Source organism: Armigeres subalbatus, chromosome 3 (genome assembly GCF_024139115.2).
Source record: "Armigeres subalbatus isolate Guangzhou_Male chromosome 3, GZ_Asu_2, whole genome shotgun sequence".
Classification (NCBI taxonomy): domain Eukaryota; kingdom Metazoa; phylum Arthropoda; class Insecta; order Diptera; family Culicidae; genus Armigeres; species Armigeres subalbatus.
In genome coordinates, this window is record NC_085141.1 from 237,542,090 (window position 1) to 237,561,199 (window position 19,110).

The window sequence follows — 19,110 nt, forward strand, 5'->3', positions numbered from 1 at the left end:
CGTAGTGTTTAATGTTTTTGAGAGTTAGTAAACTGCTACCTCCACTATGTAGAACGAGGTCGATATCACTTGGTTCTCGACGGTTGCGTCGCTTCTGTGAGAAACCGTACGCTTGGATGTCCTCGTCGTCAGACTCCACAAGCTGATGGGGACCGATCTCAAGCCCGTTCAACGGCTTGCGGCTACCGACACCTGTCAGCGGGGCACTCTCACCTTCCGTTTCACTCTGGATGTTGTACTTGGGTAAGTAGCTGTTCGGGTGTCGTACATAACTATCAGCTGTTGGATGAAGAAAAGATCAATATTAGGAACATTGAACTGCTAGCGATCGGGATGCAAAACCAGGTGCCTTCAAGCTACTTACGTGTATTAACTTTTAAAGGCACTGCAGGACGGGCAGCGTAAAAGGATACCAAGGATAGGGCAATGTAAGTACCACATATTTATCACCAAATTGTAATGAACCAACTCACCTGTATTGAATCTGTAGTCCTCACTGCCGCTATCGAGAGGATTCAGACATGGAATGGAAGTGTTTTGCTCGAAGCCCAACGATAGCGGCTGCTCGCTCTGGTCACACTCGGAGTCGTCCACAAACTCGGACTCGTTGTCCTCGTTCAGCGTTTCGATGTCCCGGACCGGGTCCACCGGTCCAAGAACTGTAAGGATAAAAGTTTGATTAGTTACTGTTCATAACCTCTAGGTTTTCGGTTAAGTAAGTATAAAGTTTCTGATTCTTATTCCTTATTGAACGCATTCGTGAGAAAGAGGGTGAACAGTTATTACTCATGGACATCTTGCATGTCACTGCAAAAGATCTTTCCTTTAACAATTGAAAACCTGTTTTGCGAATTATATTAGAAATTAAACTTGCTAACGACTAATCATCTTTCTCTTCCAGGCACGTAGACAGAATAGGATTTGTTTCCATCGGGAAACATATCCGGATAAAAATAAAACCTATCCATCCTACATGCACTTGAACGAAAACGTTGATTAGACGTCAGCACTTCAGCAGGCTCTATTGTGAAGACATGAGAAGTTAAACCCCTGTCCTCCAATGATTTTTAAATTAGAAATGGGTTGGGTGGTCATTGGTTACCGCTTCTACTTCATATGCATGGAGTCGTGGGTTTAATTCCAGATCCTTAACATTCATCTACTGCTTGTACCTTTCTCTATACATATTTCTTATTTTCTAGAACAGGAAATAGAGTCCATACCGTTCCCATTTATCTTCAACTGAGAGATTCTAACAATTATTATTTATTTATTCAGACTAAGGCCGAAGTGGCCTGTGCGGTATATAAGAGTCTTCTCCATTCGGCTCGGTCCATGGCTACACGTCGCCAACCACGCAGTCTACGGAGGGTCCGCAAGTCATCTTCCACCTGATCGATCCACCTTGCCCGCTGCGCACCTCGCCTTCTTGTGCCCGTCGGATCGTTGTCGAGAACCATTTTCACCGGGTTACTGTCCGACATTCTGGCTACGTGCCCGGCCCACCGCAGTCGTCCGATTTTCGCGGTGTGAACGATCGATGGTTCTCCCAGCAGCTCATGCAACTCGTGGTTCATTCGCCTCCTCCACGTACCGTCCGCCATCTGCACCCCACCATAGATGGTACGCAGCACTTTCCTTTCGAAAACTCCAAGTGCGCGTTGGTCCTCCACGAGCATCGTCCAGGTCTCGTGTCCGTAGAGGACTACCGGTCTAATGAGCGTTTTGTAGATTGTCAGTTTGGTACGGCGGCGAACTCTATTCGATCGGAGCGTCTTGCGGAGTCCAAAGTACGTACGATTTCCAGCCACTATGCGTCTCCGAATTTCTCTGCTGGTGTCATTTTCGGCAGTCACCAGTGAGCCCAAGTACACAAATTCTTCTACCACCTCAATTTCGTCACCACCGATGCAAACTCGCGGTGGGTGGCTCACATTGTCTTCCCTTGAACCTCTTCCTATCATGTACTTCGTCTTCGACGTGTGACTAGTCCGATCCGCTTGGCTTCCCTCTACAGTCTGATGTAGGCTTCCTCCATCTTCTCAAAATTACGTGCCATAATATCTATCGGCGAAGCCAAGTAGCTGGACGGACTTATTGAAAATTGTACCACTCGTATTAATCCTTGCTCTTCGTATTACCCCTTCCAAAGCGATGTTGAATAGCAGACACGAAAGACCATCACCTTGCCGTAACTCTCTGCGGGTTTTGAAGGGACTCGAGAATGCCCCTGAAACTCGAACTACGCACATCACCCGATCCATCGTCGCATTGATCAACCGTGTCAGTTTATCCGGAAAACCGTGTTCGTGCAATAGCTGCCCTAGCTGGTCTCGATCGATTGTATCATATGCGGCTTTGAAGTCGATGAATAGATGATGTGTGGGCACGTTGTATTCGCGGCATTTCTGCAGTACTTGGCGAATGGCGAACACCTGGTCCGTGGTGGAGCGTTCGCCCATAAAACCCGCCTGGTACTGCCCCACGAACTCCCTTGCAGTTGGTGCTAGTCGACGGCATAAAATTTGGGAGAGTACCTTGTAGGCGGCGTTCAGCAATGTGATTGCGCGGTAGTTGCTACAATCCAGCTTATCGCCCTTTTTGTAGATGGGACACACGACACCTTCCATCCACTCCTGCGGCAAAACTTCCTCCTCCCAAATCTTGGTAATCACCCAGTGCAGCGCTCTATCCAGTGCCTCACCACCGTGTTTAAATAGCTCTCCTGGTAGTTGGTCAACCCCAGGGGCTTTGTTGTTCTTCAGCCGGCCAATCTCCTCCTGGATTTCCTGGAGATTCGGAGCCGGTAAAATTATGTCCTGTGCGCGTTCTCCCAGGTCCATCACCATATCGCTATCTTCTTCTGCCACATCGCCATTCAGGTGTTCTTCGTAGTGCTGCCGCCACCTTTGGATCGCCTCACTCTCGTTCGTAAGAAGGTTCCCATTTATGTCCTTGCACATAAATATCAGGCTGTGGCACGTGGCCCTTACGTGAACGGTTTAACTTCTCATAGAACTTTCGTGTGTTATTAGCGCGGTATAGTTGCTCCGTCTCTTCATGGTCTTGATCTTCCTGCTGCCGCTTATCCTCCGGAAAATCGTGTTTTGTCTGTGCCGCGCCCGTTTATATCGTGCCTCGTTCGCCCTCGTGCGGCGTTGCAGCAATCTCGCCCATGCTGCATTCTTCTCTTCTACTAACTGCTCACATTCGCCCTCATACCAGTCGTTTCTCTGATCCGGGGGCACCGTGCCAAGTGCAGCGGTGTCGGTGCTACCAATGGCGGATCGAATATCTCTCCAGCCATCTTCAAGAGACGCTGTGCACAACTGCTTTTCCATTGGGAGTGCCACTTCCAGCTGCTGCCGACTTCGACGCGTGTTGTACACCGTCGAGAGTTTTGAGCGCAGGCATACTGCAACGAGGTAGTGGTCGGATTCAATATTCGCACTGCGGTGCGGACGTTCGTGATGTCGGAGAAGAATTTACCGTCGATTAGAACGTGGTCGATTTAGTTTTCCGTTTTTTGGTTAGGTGATCTCCATGTGGCCTTGTGGATATTTTTAAGAAAATAAGTCTGGCACCACGTTCCTAGTTTTAAAAAACTCTGCTCAGTGAATCCAGTACCGTCGTGCGGGGCTTCTTTTGATAAATCAGGAACTACTTTGGACATTTCAAAACAAGAATTATAACGAAAATTACTATAAAATTGTCATTATCACCAATCGGGTGTCTTGTTGATAGTTGGATGGTTACTTTCTGTTTCAAATTTGGTATTTTTGCCGTTTATTTTTTTCAAAAAATCAAAAATCCAAAGTAGCCTCCGGAATCAAAAGAAGCCCCGCACGACGGTAGTCATTTCCCTATGGCTATGAATGTCTTGAATACATTGTGTATCAATAAATGCCTAGCTAGCTAAGTATAAGCGTGGCTACGACTCATCGTCACATGGAACGCATCAGAAAAGTATTGCCGAGAAGAAGAGAACTCACATCATTATCACTGATGAAAAAGGCCTAACTGCACTACCATTCAAGGCTCCAAGACACGATGTCCGTTGGATCACATGCAAATGCCGTAAATTAGTGCGTCAATGCCAGATATGTAACGCGGCACCAAACAAAAATTGTCAACATGTGATACCACCACGACAGGATATGTCTTTGGTTGCCATATCAGTGCTAATGGCATAAGCCAACCCATCGCGGCAAGATCACTATCCGAGGGGAGGGATTACCGAGTTGGAGGCCATCCCCGGGCAGAAGCCATGAACAGAATAACAAAACATGATATGGACTTGATTGATATAAGAGATAAAAGAACTAGCAACAATATCAAACATTTGCACCGACATATCATTAAGATATCAATATATGCTATGGATAAGAAGAAACTAATGGCACATGATATTGATCACTTATTACAAATAGCATTATATTACAAGTAGTTTGAGTACAAAAGTAAGCATACTGAGACCGTAGAGCATCGTCTTGGTTCAGCTTGTGCGAAGATAGTACTTACATTCTAACTGAATGTTTACATGCGTGCTGAGCTTGCCTTGTTTTTTGTATGCTGTGTGTTACAGTTAAGAAATCCAACGGTTGCTGTGGTACCATAGTTCACTTAAAATCAATAAATTAATTGCAGTGGCTGATTTTCTACCCGCCGCTGTCACATCCAGGCGCTATAGTATATGCGCGAAATAGCCGGCATTAGTTAACCACCAGAAATGTGTATGGCGAAAGACATCTAACGCGTTTTTTTTAAATAAGGAACTTTTCATGAAAAGCTATTTGGTACCGGTTATGAAGGATGGTGTCCGCTATTACGCCTACCAAATATTTTTTCGACTAACTGATTCAATACGGATTTTTTTCCCGTCATATTTCAACATAAATTTTGGACATACTATTCAAAAACGGATGCAAACCATAAAAAAGTAGAAATATGGGGGGAAATTATTTTTTTGATCTTTTAGGGCTTCCAGTCCTTCCTTGAGTTCAGATCGTGATAATCTACATAAACAACCAAGCGTTTTACGGGGCCTCATTCCTAATATGAAGTTGGCAATGGTACTTGAGACATAATTAATTTTTTATCAAATCGAAGTATTACCAGAACACCAACGGTACACCAAACTATTCTTGAGTTCAGATCGTGGAGGTCTTCAAGACCCACAGAGTGCTTGATAGGTTCCTGAACTTGTGTGTTAGTTGTAGAAACCCCATGGGACATCATTACATCAGTATTGAAAAAAAAAATCAAATTTCCAGAATAGCTATGGTACTCCAAACCATTCTTGAGTTCAGATATTGAAGGTCAACAACATCAATAAAGTGATTCATACGGTCCTGAGCTTGTGTGTTAGTTGGAGCAACCCTATGGGACATCATTACACCAGTATACACAAATCACAACATTCTCAGAGTTCCTGCGGAACTCCAAATCATTCTTGGGTTCAGATATTGGAGGTCTACAAAACCAACAGAGTGATTCATAGATTTCCGAGCTTGTTTGTTAGTTGGTGAAGCCCCATGGGATATGATTACTTCAGTATAAAAAAATAAACATACTCCGAATATCTAAGATATTCCAAACCATTTTTGAGTTCAGATCCTGGAGGTGTACAAGATCAATAGAGTATTTCAAAAGGTTCCCGAGCTTGTGTGTTAGTTGGAGATGCTTCATGGGATATTATTATATCAGTATATAATAAATTCAACATTCCCAGAATAGCTACAGTACTACAAATCATTCTTGACATCAGATATTAGAGGTCTACAACACCAACAGAGTGATTCATAGGGTCCTGAGCTTGTGTGATAGTTGGAGCAACCGCATGGGATATCATTACACCAGTATATATAAATCATAACATTCCCAGAATATTTATGATATCATACATGAGCTATTCCAACTCATAACAATAGTAGGGACATCAAAGATCTTCTTGTTGAACCATTTGAATATTGGGATCTGAGCTCAAAGATAGTTTGGAGTGTCGTAGATGTCGAACGAATTATGTAGCTTGTCTATAATGGTGTAATGAAGTCCCGTGGAGCTATTCCTACTTGAAAAATAGTTGAGACACAGGAGATCTTCATGTTGATCGATTTGAACATTAAGGTCTGTACTCATGGATAGTTTGAAGTGTCGTAGATATTGATTGAATTCTGTGGTGTGTCTGTAATGGTGTTACGAGGTACATTGGAGCTATTCCAATTCATGAAACTAGTAAGGACATCGTAGATCTTAATGTAGTTCGATTTGAATATTAAAATCTGTACTCAAGGATAGTTTGAAGTGTCGTAGATATTGAACGAATTCTGTAGTTTGTCTGTAATGGTGTAACGAAGTCCCGTGGAGCTATTCCAACTCATAAAACTGGTGACGACATCGAAGATCTTAATGGTGTTCGATTTGATTATTAAGATGTGTACTCAAAGATAGTTTGGAGTGTCGTAGATGTCGAACGAATTCTGTAGTTTGTCTATAATGGTATAATGGAGTCCCGTGGAGCTATTCCATTTCAAAAAAATAGTTGAGACACCGGAGATCTTCATGTTGATCTATTTGAACATTAAGATTTGTACTCAAGGAGAGTTAGGAGTGTCGTAGATATTGATTGAATTCTGTGGTGTGCCTGTGATGCTGTTACGAGGCACATTGGAGCTATTCCAACTAATGAAACTAGTGAGGACATCGTAGATCTTCATGTTGTTCGATTTGAATTTTAAAATCTGTACTCAAGGATAGTTTGGAGTTTCGTAGATATTGAACGAATTCTGTAGTTTGTCTGTAATGGTGTAACGAAGTCCCGTGGAGCTATTCCAACTCATACAGCTATTGAGGGCATCGTAGATCTTCATGTTGTTCGATTTGAATATTAAGATGTGTATTCCAGGATAGTTTGGAGTATCGTAGATGTCGAACGAATTCTGTAGTTTGTCTGTGATGGTGTAATGCAGTCCCGTGGAGCTATTCCAACTCATAAAACTAGTGAGGACATCGTAGATCCTCAGGTTGAAAACCCTGGCGCTCACTTTACACAATGGAATGGAATCATAAAGTTTGGTAATCGCTTCGGCAGCATACCTGTTTCAGAATCCCGCAACGCCCAATGATTCTTCCTCTAAGCCACCCTTTCATCACCTTTCACCAAAATGATAGTTTCTTACTACCATCAGAAACTGCTACATCTACATCTGTGAACCATACAAATGATGGTTGCCAGCTTACGGGAGCAGTTTTGGCCCAGGAGGTAGTCCAAGGATGCGTAGAGTGATACCGTTGCAAACTGAACCTCCAAAATCAGGTCGTGGGAGACTTTAACACACCTGCAATAAACCTCGCTGTGCATCGTTCAGAGATTCCAGATGTGAACCTTCATTTTCGCGATTTTAATATCATTCGCCGATATCGGGCAAATTGATATGAAAGGGCGTTTTTAGGGATCAAACAATAGCACTACTTCTACAGAGTCGAATTTGCTCCGATGTCAGGTGACTATTCGAGGAAAAGACCTCAGAATCGCCTCGATATATCTTCCTCCAATCGCTGTGATATCTCGTAGAGATCTCTCGCACATATGCTCGGTTATGCCGGAGCCACGGTTGCTCTTGGGAGATTGCAACTCCCACGACAGGACGTGAACTGTTCAACCATGATATACGACCTCTGCGACGACTTTAATTTGTCAATTTTGAATACGGAAGAAGATACTCGAGTGACTCCACCAGCAAAAGATAGCCGTCATTTGCTCCAGCCCATTATCGTTGGACTGTATTTGGAAGGTGGTTCAAGATCCCCATGGTAATGATCGTTTGCCGATCGAAATCTCGATTTCCAGTTGATGTTATCAATCTGATTATATCGACCTATGACCTCACGAAGCACATCGATTGGGGAAAATATTCAGAGGCCATCATTGATGGCCGACAGTCGAAAAAAGCACTTCCTTGATCCTTGACAGCGCTCTTCAGGAATAACGCCGGTGGCAGGAGCTTCGGTTCGTGAATGAAAATAGTTTGTGTAGATAGTTTCTCTGACAAACTCCATGCGTGTGGACTTTCACTGACTTTAAACAGCTATTTGTACAAGTTGTTGTCAGAAAAGCGTATGAGTTTTTCTCATGGTGACTCGGCAACTTCACGAATTAGCTACATGGGTCTTTCCCAGGGCTCATGTTCCAGCCCCCTCTTTTACATTTTTACGTCAGACACATTAACGAATATCTCATGCCAAATGCGAACAATAACCGGAACCTGGTGGGTTCTCGAATACGGTAGTTCTGCACTACGCCAAGGGAGTCGAGAATGTTTCCCACCCGAAAACATACTAGGCTGGATTGAAATTAAAACTAGGCAACTCCATATTGGCAATCCTACGCCTTGGTTTGCAAGACTAACTGGATACTCCAAGTATATTGGCTTACTGATTTGAATTGCAGCCTCCTTAAATAGGGGAGGAGAAGACCACAGCTGTCATCGAGAGAAAAAGTAGAATCATTGAAATTTCACACGGTGTGGTATAGGAAATGAATTATATTTTTGTTATAAAACAAACATTAAGGACGTTTCTCAACAAAATCTTGATTTACGGGGTTAGAATTTTAAAAGCACGCAAAATAGACATGATATCTCGATTTTTATATTTTTTTCGAATAAGCAGTTAATGATTAAGATTGTTGATTTTCTAACCCCACAAACTAAAAATTATTTGACAAAAAATTTCTTTAACGTTCTAGAGACATTTTAATTCTCATTTTCTATACCATGCCATGTCAAATTTCCATGGTTCTACTTTTTCTCTAAACTTTTCCAGGTGGCAGCACTGATGAAGGAACCTCCCCCATTATCCTGACTGAAACTTTTTAATCTATAGTCCAATACCAAAATCTCAAACCTCTCTTATTACCAATACTTCAGATAAGTGAGTAAAATTTGTTCGTGACTATTGTCAAATGGACACTGTGGTCGGGCAAAACGTAGTCTATAAACGAATAAAAGATAGACAGTCCATCCTGTCAAATACAGATCTTCAAACAAACAAGACTGTATCATCGTTTCCACTTAACAAACGTAGTTTTTAAGTCAGATCCCGAGTCAATAAGCCATTTTATAAAAAGCTCAAATGACAGGAGACCTAACACTAATATTTACATTTTACAAGGAACATTTGCGAAAATGGAATGAAATGATGATGATGATGACGAAATGATGATGGTTTGCATGCAAATTTACCAAAACAAAGACCGAGCCGTCCACTCAAAATTTCGATCAGCTGTTCGAATCTGTCTCATAAAATGGCTTATCCAGTTTAGTTTCGTACAGTAATATACTCAATCCAGTTGAAACCCGAAATTGGGTGCTAGCGAAGTTGGATTTTTCTCACAATCCGTACGTTAAACCTAACTTCGGAAGTGGTGCGCTGAATAGCGCTTCGCGATATGAAAACAGCGCACCACTTCCGAAGTTAGGTTTAACGTACGGATTGTGAGAAAAATCCAACTTCGCTATCCCCCAATTCCGGTTTTCAACTGGATTGAGAATATTCAAATTATATAAAATAGATGTAGCACTTACTTGGAGGTAACAAGTTGTTCTTCGGGTGCGACTCGTTGCTCTCGTTGCTGTGGAAGCTGGATGAGTCGGGCACCTCGCTGCCCGGGACCTCGGTGATGTTTGGCAGTGGATGATGTCCCCGGCCAACCCAGTCGGAGCAGTCCCAGTGGTAGGCACCCTGCGACAGCCCCGGCGAGTCCTCGAAACTGTGCGGTGGCTGCATGTGGGTCGGCGAGTGCGGCATGCTGAGCAGTCGGCCTGGCAGAATGCCCGTCTGTTGCTGTTTCAGCGAAAGCGATCGGTGGGAGTCCAGCGATGAGATTGGACTGAGTCGCTTAAGATCGTTGTTGATTTTGTTGTCGGTGAAGGTTTGCATGTGGATCTGATCGGCCCACTTCTGCTTGTGCAGCGATTCGGTGTCGCTCGAGGGATGCCCGTTGTTGATATTGACCATCTGCTGGTTGGGGCGACATGACGCTTTCCGGTACTCGGGAGGAACATTTTCGAGCTCATCGCCAGCAGAACCGTAACTTCTCAGTGTGTCCAGATTGTTATACTGCATCATTGCGCTGCAAGTGTATGCGTGATCGTTGTTGCTGCTCGGAGTGTAGGATACGGGTCTCTGCACTTCTCTTTGCATAATCTCCAGATTGCTCATTTTGGAAGTTCGTTTGTACTGCGAATCGGAAACAGGGTTGAGTACCATCGCCTTGGGATCATTGTTTATCTTTTCGTGTCGATGCCTTCGTCTCTTTTTCCGACAGGCACAGACAACTCCCCATATCACAATGACCAATATCGCAAGAATGACCATACTGCAACCAACAATGATCCATTGTTCTTGCGTTACTTTATTGAATGGAATTCTCAGGGGGAAGGAATTCATTGGGTCTCCACAGCTTGTGCCAGTTGTCTCAGGAGGACATACACATCGGAAACTTCCAGCTTCATTGATACACGTGGCTCCGTTGCCGCAGGGTTGTTTTTCACATTCATCAATGTCGATTTCACACGTCAATCCAGTATAGCCTCTGCACATACACAATGGCCCATCGTCACCCTCCTCGCATACACCGCCATTTCGACACGGATTTGGTGTACAGAACCGTCCATAATCACAACGTTTGCCCGACATCCTGGCAGGACAGTCGCATGTGTAATTGCCTGCTCCCGCCTTAAAGCACTTGCCTCCATACAAACAAGGTGATGAGGCACATGGATCAAGATCTTCCTTACAAAACGGACCTGAGAATCTCGAGTGACACAAACATTCAAAATTGCCAGCTCCAATATCCGTACAAGTTCCGCCATTCCAGCAGGGCTGAGTTCCACACACTCCCAGAGGCACCAGAATGGACGAAGCATCACAGCTGAACTCTACGTTGGCGAATCGGCGAAGACTGGCAACAGAACTAGCACCATTCATATGTAGCGGAACTGGAACCTTAGACAGTTTGATATCATCCATGCAACCCATATAGCCTCGCTGGATGTCCTCAAATCCAAGCACCGTTGGATGTTGCTTTACTTCAGCACCAAAGAATATATCATCGGACTGTAGATTCAGTACGCCATTCACGCCTGGAGCATTGCCACTCGCCACATGCTTGTTGTCTACGATTACTCGTGCGCTGTTGCTATCACGTTCGAGCCGCACCTCATGCCACAACCCATCCGATACGAAAATGCTCGTAACGCTCACCATGCCCTCTCCGGATCCCAGATCGAACCGATACTGAACCACTCCATTCACAATCTCCAAAATATTGTAATCGATCTTACCCGCCGAATACATAATGTTTCCAGTTGGCTGCACCGTTCTAATCCGTAAACTCAACATCAGCTGATCCTCCAAGTTCTTTTTAGCGATCTCCTTCTCCACCCGGTACTGTGCGTAGCTTTTACCGCTGAACGAAACCGGATTCCTTGGAGTGTAGCACGTTTCATCGTTGCACTTACTGATGTCTCGATCACATTTTGGCCCAGCGAATCCCTCCGGACAAATGCAGTGATATCCTTGGTCTGACGAATCTGGGACACAGTTCTTGTAGTTCGGGCAAGGCGACTTGGAACACTCGTTCACTGCGTGTTGACATTTGTCACCCCCGTAACCTTCCTTGCAACTGCATTCCATCTTGTTTATGTGCAAAGCCGAAACAAAGCTCGTTACATCGGTCGAAATGGGATTGACCATTTTCGGATCAAGCATCAGCTTGTCTTCACATTCCCCGTGGATGCAGAAGTTTGGAAGACATTTCGATTTGACAACTTCGTCTATTTGTAGCTTAGTGGCGTCCTCAATCTCTTCCAGATTATCGTCGATAGCCTTGCGGATTTCGTAGGCCGAATAGTAACCTTGGGCACCTTTCCGTACGGTGAACAATACGTCTAAATCGTTAAGCGTGCCTCGTCTGAATCGGGTATTTTCGTATCCCTGGGTAACATTCTGCAGTCCCGAATCTCTTCGCAAACGATGATGAATCAGATTGATATCATCGTTTGACTTTTGAACGGATATGATGATGATGTCCTTAATCTTGCAGCCCATCGAATTGCGAACAGAACGGATAAAACCCTTGCGGTGACTTAGAATAAACGCTTCGGGGCTTATCTTGGTGAAGCGAATCACGATACCGTTTGTAAGCATCTCGTCGGTGATGAGCTCCACGGCGACTTTTACTATGGTGAATGAAGCGAACTTGCCGTCGGAAACAGTAACGTTAATTCGATAGTCGCCCACATCCAGCCGTGGGAATGCGTGCAGCACACCATCGTTGCGGGATATGTTGAACAAGTTCATCGGAGAATACAGCACCCCAGCGGTTGGCGCCAGTGAGAATGTCAAAGTGTCGTATTGGTCTTGGTCGGTGGCGAACACCTTTCCGATTTCTCCTCCTGGATATTCGTCATGGAAGGAGTTGATCGCAATGTCTAGTGGAGTGATGACCGGTGGGTATTGAGATTCTTCGATGACTTTGATAGAAACCCATGTATCCGAGTACAGTGGAGGCGATCCGTTATCGAATACCCTAATTTCCAGAAGATACGAGTCCTTGATTTTGCTGTTGAAACGAGATGCTGTTCGGAGGATTCCATCTTGTTCAATACGGAACGCACCACCATCATTACCCGAGCGGACATCGAATGTATAAGGAGCGGCATTGGGGGCTGTATCAGCGTCTGTGACTTCAAACTTCAGCAGTGTGAAACCGATCTGCTTATCTTCTTGCACCACTGCTGTATAGTTCTTACTGGTGAACAAAGGTGGATTATCGTTCGCATCAGAAATTTCTATGTTCACCAAGACATAGGCGGCCAACGAGGGGATTCCATTATCTCGTGCTTCAACCTCCAGAACGTAGCTGGATATGGATTCTCGATCAAGCGTACCAGCAACAGAGATGTAGCCAGTGTCTTCTTCAATAGCGAACTGACCCATTCGATCACCGCGCTCTATTCGGTAGCTAACTCGGCTGTTCTCGCCCGAGTCCATATCGTTTGCTCGTATCTGAAGCATCTTGTCGCCTTTCTGTGCATCTTCTCGTATCGTTGCAGTGTAGGCGTTTGCAGTAAACTGCGGCGGATTGTCATTACAGTCGGCAACTGAGATGTTGAGCGTGGCTAAATTACTGAGAGGGGGAATTCCACCATCCACTGCCTGTATCGTCAGGAAGTAATCCTTGGCCCGTTCGTAATCTACCGTATCGGACAAATACAGTACTCCTGTGATATTGTTCATAGCAAACTTGCGGTGTTCATTGCCTCCGATTATGGAATAGTAGACATCTGCGTTAACTCCTGTATCTTTGGAGGTTGCCAAAACTCTCAGAACTTCAGTGCCAATGGAGCTGTTTTCAAACACGGAAGCAAAGTAATGCTTGGAAGTAAACTCTGGCGGGTTATCGTTGATGTCCTGTACGTTTATCACCAGATATGCCGAATTGGAGAGCGATGGTTTGCCTTGATCTGTGGCGCGAACAGTCAGGTTGTATACAGCTTTAACTTCTCGATCCAGTGGTTTTGCCAAGGTGACGATTCCACTTTCAGGCGCTATTCTGAAATGATCGCGATAGGAATCGATGAACGAATATTTGATTTTGCGATTAGTGCCAATATCTGCGTCTGTTGCATGGATTTTGGTAACCAACGTTCCAACTTCGGCATCTTCGGGAAGCGTGACACTGTAGGGGTTCATTGAGAACACTGGAGGATTGTCATTCAAGTCAGTGATGGTGATTTCTATCTGCGATGAGCATTCCCATCCCGGGTGATCACGATCTTGGACATGCGCAACGAGGTGGAATCGCGCTTGTGCTTCACGATCGAGCTGCCTGGCCGTTTTCAGTTGTCCTGAGTCTTTATCAAGGTTAAAGTCTTCAGCGCCATCGCCAGTGAGGTAGAATCTTAATCTGCTGTTTGCTGGTTCGTCAATGTCGTTCGCCAGAATTTGCAAAACGAACGTTCCCGGATGAACTCCTTCGCTTAGCTGCTCTCGATATCGATACTTCAAGCAGTAAGGAGGATTGTCGTTGGCATCCAATACCGTGACCGAGATGTTCGCTGTTGATGTGTACTTCCCGTCGGTAACAATGACGCCCAGTTCGTATTGTGAGATACTCTCACGATCCAGTGCCTTCACTACGAACACTTCACCAGTGTTCTTGATTTGGAACTGAGAGAGGGGATCACCGGAAATGATGTAGTATTCGATGTTGGTCTTCAAATCGACGTCCTTGTCGGTAGTCTCTATCTGTAGTACCACCGTTCCGGGAAGCGCATCCTCACTCACGCTAGCTTTGTAGTGAGATTCTTTGAATGTCGGAGGGCAGTCGTTGTAGTCTTTCAGTCGAATTATGACAGTTGTGCGTGTGGAATGTTTCGGTTGACCATTGTCGGTGGCGATGACTTGGAATTTGTAGTCCTCGCGTTTTTCCTTGTCCAGCGGGACAAGAGTAGTGATCCATCCTGTGTAGGCGTCAATATCGAATATGTTTACAATGTCTCCGACATCGGCGGAAAGCGAATAGCGAACGTCTCCGTTGGAACCGCTGTCTGAGTCTCGTGCGGTTAGTTTCATGATAGAGCTTCCCTTTTCGATGTTCTCTGCCAAGGAGAATGAGTACGGATTGCTTTCGAAGATAGGAGTGTTGTCATTTTCGTCTTGAACGTGAAGCGTTACGTCCGTAACGGCGGTCAGTGGAGGGCTTGAATCTGTCTCCGCAAGAATGGCGATCAGATGAACATCTTTCACTTCTCGATCAAGTGTTTTGGCCAATCTCAGCTCTCCAACGTTGTTGATGGAGAACTGAGGTTCTTCAATTTCATCTGAAAGAATGCGATACCTGGCAGTTACGTTTCCGGAAAGTTTCAGCCTTGTTATGACTGTTCCTGGAAGAGAACTTTCGGAAAGGAAGAGAAGTTTTTCTTTCTTTTCGAAGACTGGAGGATTGTCCGCGGAACTCATGATGTAGATGTCAATTGGTACATCTGTATACAGTGATGGAATTCCGCCATCGTTAGCACGAATGAAGAATTGGAAGAGCTGATTTTCTGTAATTAAAAAAGACAAGTTACAATCAAATAATCCTTTTGAAACGCGATTACCTACCCCATTGAACAGCACTTTTCTGTAGATAGATTCCTCCAGTGTTCTCATCAATACCAAACAGTTCCTTTATGCCACTATTTTGCGAATCGAAGATAGAGTACTTGACCACTGCATTTTGATTGTCATCGGAATCCAGTGCCTTCACTCGGAAGAATGTCGTATTGATGGTCAGGTTGCCCTGAATCAACGCTTTGTATTCGCGAAGAAGGAACACCGGCGCGTTGTCATTCTCGTCACCAACGTTCACCCTAACCGTGGTGAACCCAGCCCGACCCCCATTGTCGATGGCCATAACAGGCACCTCGTAAAGCTTTCTTTCCTCTCGATCAAGCTTCTTCTTGGTTACGATCTCTCCCTTGTCCTTGTCGATCGAAAAATACTCCTGAATTTCGTCCGATATGATGTAGTAGGATAGTCGGCCAAACTCTCCAAAGTCCTTATCCTCTGCTTTGACCTGGAAATGTAAGAATGAGAAATGCATTACACTCTGATCGATCATACTATTTTAGGAGTCACCAACTTAATTTGATTTGAAAACAAAATTGAGGACTGCTTGAATATCGTCATGGAAGCTTTCATGGTGAGAAGACATATTTAGGATGGAGCCTCCAAATAAGCTCAGATCAATGCTCACAAGGACCAGTACCAAGTTCACGCTTCCACGGGTCTGCAGATGAGAATCATCCGCCAGCTAACCGCGTAGTGTATCCTGGGAACTGTTGTTGGCCTGACATCAGATAGAGTTATGTAAGTTTTGGTTATGCTATGTGATGAGTGTTGCCGAGAAATTCGTGGAATTTTAGTGTTCTGAATTGTTTGTGAATGGCAGGTAAAATTTGTCTTTATGTGTAGGTTTTCCATGTACAGTAGCGACTGCAGTAGAGGAGGGCGTGATTAACCTCCACCACCCTAGAAGACCGCAGCCAACCACTCACCATAGTCCTCCAACCCAACACCAGAGGGCCAGAAGCACCATCGAGCAGCCATGAAGGGTGGCGTTATCTGGTTGATGCGATGATGCGAGGTGACTGACCTGAAAAAGGAGGTCATGACCCTAGGATGCGAGAAACAAGCCCAAAACCGGCCACTTATCCAACGCATTTTGAATTGAACGGATGAAAGTTAGAAAAGTTACCGAAAGTTACCGAGTAAAAAAAAGTTGAAGTGAGAAAGTTTTTTGAAGAAGACCAGGCCTAGAGGACGTCAGAACCTGGCATTGTTCCGCCGATAGCCGTTCGGCCATCTTATTGGTCGTTTTGGACCGCAGTGAGAAGCGAGGAGTATCCCAAGCCACCTCGACGTTACTACCGGATCCGTAGTGAGCAGTGTAACCGGCTACCGACGCGTAGGTGACCGAAGAAGGAAGGTAGAGAGAGAGTAGGAAGTCGTGAGGAGAAGAGTCCATCGCCGCCACCACATAGGCCGCCGGAGGGTGCAGGAAGCCTTGATACCGTAGCGAGTTGGAGTAGAGCCGCCAACGCCGGCGGGAATGCGCTTGCAAGGAAGATAGAGGAGTCAAAGAAGGAAGAAGTGGAGTGGTGGAGTGCTGCCAAGAAGAGGGGCCCCAAGGAAGACAGGTTCTTCTTCTTCTTCTTATTGGCATTACATCCCCACACTGGGACAGAGCCGCCTCGCAGCTTAGTGTTCATTACGCACTTCCACAGTTATTAACTTCGAGGTTTCTAAGCCAAGTTACCATTTTTGCATTCGTATATCATGAGGCTAACACGATGATACTTTTATGCCCAGGGAAGTCGAGACAATTTCCAATCCGAAAATTACCTAGACCGGCACCGGGAATCGAACGCAGCCACCCTCAGCATGGTCTTGCTTTGTAGCCGCGCGTCTTACCGCACGGCTAAGGAGGGCCCCAGGAAGACAGGTTAGCTAGGCTTAAGAAAGTGCAAAGGTCAATAAAGTGTCGCAAAGTGAAGCTCTGTGTGGTTTTCCCTACATTTTGATTGCGAGAGTTCCCTGCCCGCGAGTAGCTTGAGGTGAGCGTGCCGACCCTGACGTCATTGATTCAGGGAGTCTCAGCATAGCTCAGGCCATACTTACCCAACTATTACAGTTAAGAGGTTGCACAACGGGTCTGTTCCCGGTCCAAGCGGTTTTACATACACTTACTGAAGGTATTGCCATAGACAAGATCAACGGTGTGTTTTATTGTAGACCCACCATCAATAGAACAATTCACCCAAATATTCGATAGGCTATCGGTTATCGACTCCTTCATCGCGGGTGACTTCAATGCTTGGAGAGTGGGGAAGCCCCTGTACAAGAGGTCAGGCTTTGCTAGAGGCTCTAGCAAACCTGGAGATAGTATTAGTCGATGACGGCTCAGCTAGCACATTCTGCCGAAATGGGGTGGAGTCGTTAATTGACGTAATGTTATGTAGCCCTGGCTAAAACTGCAGGATTGATGATGGCTACATCCATAGCGACCATTTAATCCGCACAGCTATGGTGTGCTGCAACCAAAGTTGAGAAATCTCTCATAGGTCCGACCGACGGCGTACTGGTGGACTGCAGCGATTGCAGACCTTCGGTCAATTTGCCTTTAGGCTATGCAAAGAACGCTTAACGTTCAAAGTTGAGCAACTGGCCGTAAACAAAATCATTAGTAGCGGTAAAGAAGAGTGTGCCAGAACGTCAATCCTAATCTCAGAGCGATAGCTATAGGATATTAATGGCGATGAAGACCAGAGGAGGGTTGACACACCAAGAACGATCGCCGGCAGGTTGAAGAGCATTATCGAGGTACTATCCGTCCCATGGCATAGCCATGCAGAGATGCCTGGAAGAGACAGAAACTGGTGCTCTTGCCGAAGCCTGGGAAGCTACCCGGCGACCCATCGGTATATAGACCAATCTGCCTACTTGTCGACGGGGAAGCTGTTAGAAATAATCTTCCTCGACAGGCTGACCCCGTATACCGAAGATACGGACGGCATGAGCAGCAGGCAGTTTGGGTTTCGTAAGTGTAGGTCCCCGGTGGACGCTATCAACTCTGTGGTGAAAGCTGCAGGGATGGAACTCGGTTCTGTGCGGAAGTGAAGCTCGACGTCAAAAATGCATTCAACAGCGCAAGCTGGGATGCCATCGTACTCTCGTTACTCCGGTTGGGCATACAGGGCTTGTACAACATTCTTGTACAACTTTTGTACGATATTGATGTTGGTCATAGTTGTGCTTCGGACTCTTCTGTGTGCCCAGACTATCCAGGAGTCGATGAAGCTGCCGAGCACGTACTATTTGTATGTCTCGTTTCGTCGTGGAGCGGAGCGGAATGTTTGACGTTTGTGGGAGTAACACTACCCCGGATCTTATCCAGAGGATGTGTCAAGAGACGGAAAATAGAATGCGTTGCAGTGTAATTGGCGCTCCGAACGGCAAGCGTCGACTAGCTGGTAGCTAGTCAAGATGGATTGAAAACTGATGGATTGAAAGCTGGTAGCTAGTCAAGATGGATTGAAAACTAGTGGGTAGCTAGGTTCGAGTTTTGAACGGACCCCCCAGAAGTTATGCAGATAGACTGTGATGGGGAGATCCAGGATCTGTGAACAAACTGGTTTTAGAGGGTCGGCAGTATCCAGCGCCGTTAGCCGGTGTCTTTGTGCAGATTTCCATACTGCTTGTGGGGTTTGAGTAAGATACCATCAGCGTGTCAACCGGTGAGCAGCAAGCCATGACTCGGCCTCTTCTTGTCAGATATCCGTGGCGTGCACACGCACCGACGAGGAGCTGCTGTCATTGCATTTCCAGCAATTTGGAGCTACACATTTTGGTGATCCTGCTAGGTTGTTTTTTGTATCCTGACGCTGATTTCAAAAGGTGAGTTGAATTCAAGTGGTTAATGTGCGTTAATGGTTAATGGTTAGTGGTTAATGTGTATTTAACGGTTTGAAAGGGATCACAATCAAGGTGGTTTGTATTGCA

The 19,110-nt window shown here is 45.4% G+C and overlaps 1 protein-coding gene across 6 annotated transcripts in view; it reads right to left on the reverse strand.

Moving 5' to 3' along the window:
- LOC134221115 (fat-like cadherin-related tumor suppressor homolog) overlaps positions 1-19,110 on the reverse strand; it is a 386,241-nt gene that overhangs the window by 2,184 nt on the left and 364,947 nt on the right. For 4 of the 6 annotated variants that reach the window (XM_062700308.1, XM_062700312.1, XM_062700311.1 and 1 more), the window contains 5 exons: positions 15,172-15,625; positions 9,585-15,113; positions 474-659; positions 365-385; positions 40-279 (listed from right to left, as the gene is read on the reverse strand). In XM_062700308.1, coding sequence (XP_062556292.1) covers positions 40-279; positions 365-385; positions 474-659; positions 9,585-15,113; positions 15,172-15,625 — 6,430 coding nt within the window. The remainder of the gene's footprint in view (positions 1-39; positions 280-364; positions 386-473; positions 660-9,584; positions 15,114-15,171; positions 15,626-19,110) is intronic. The other 2 variants (XM_062700309.1, XM_062700313.1) reach the window with 1 other exon arrangement.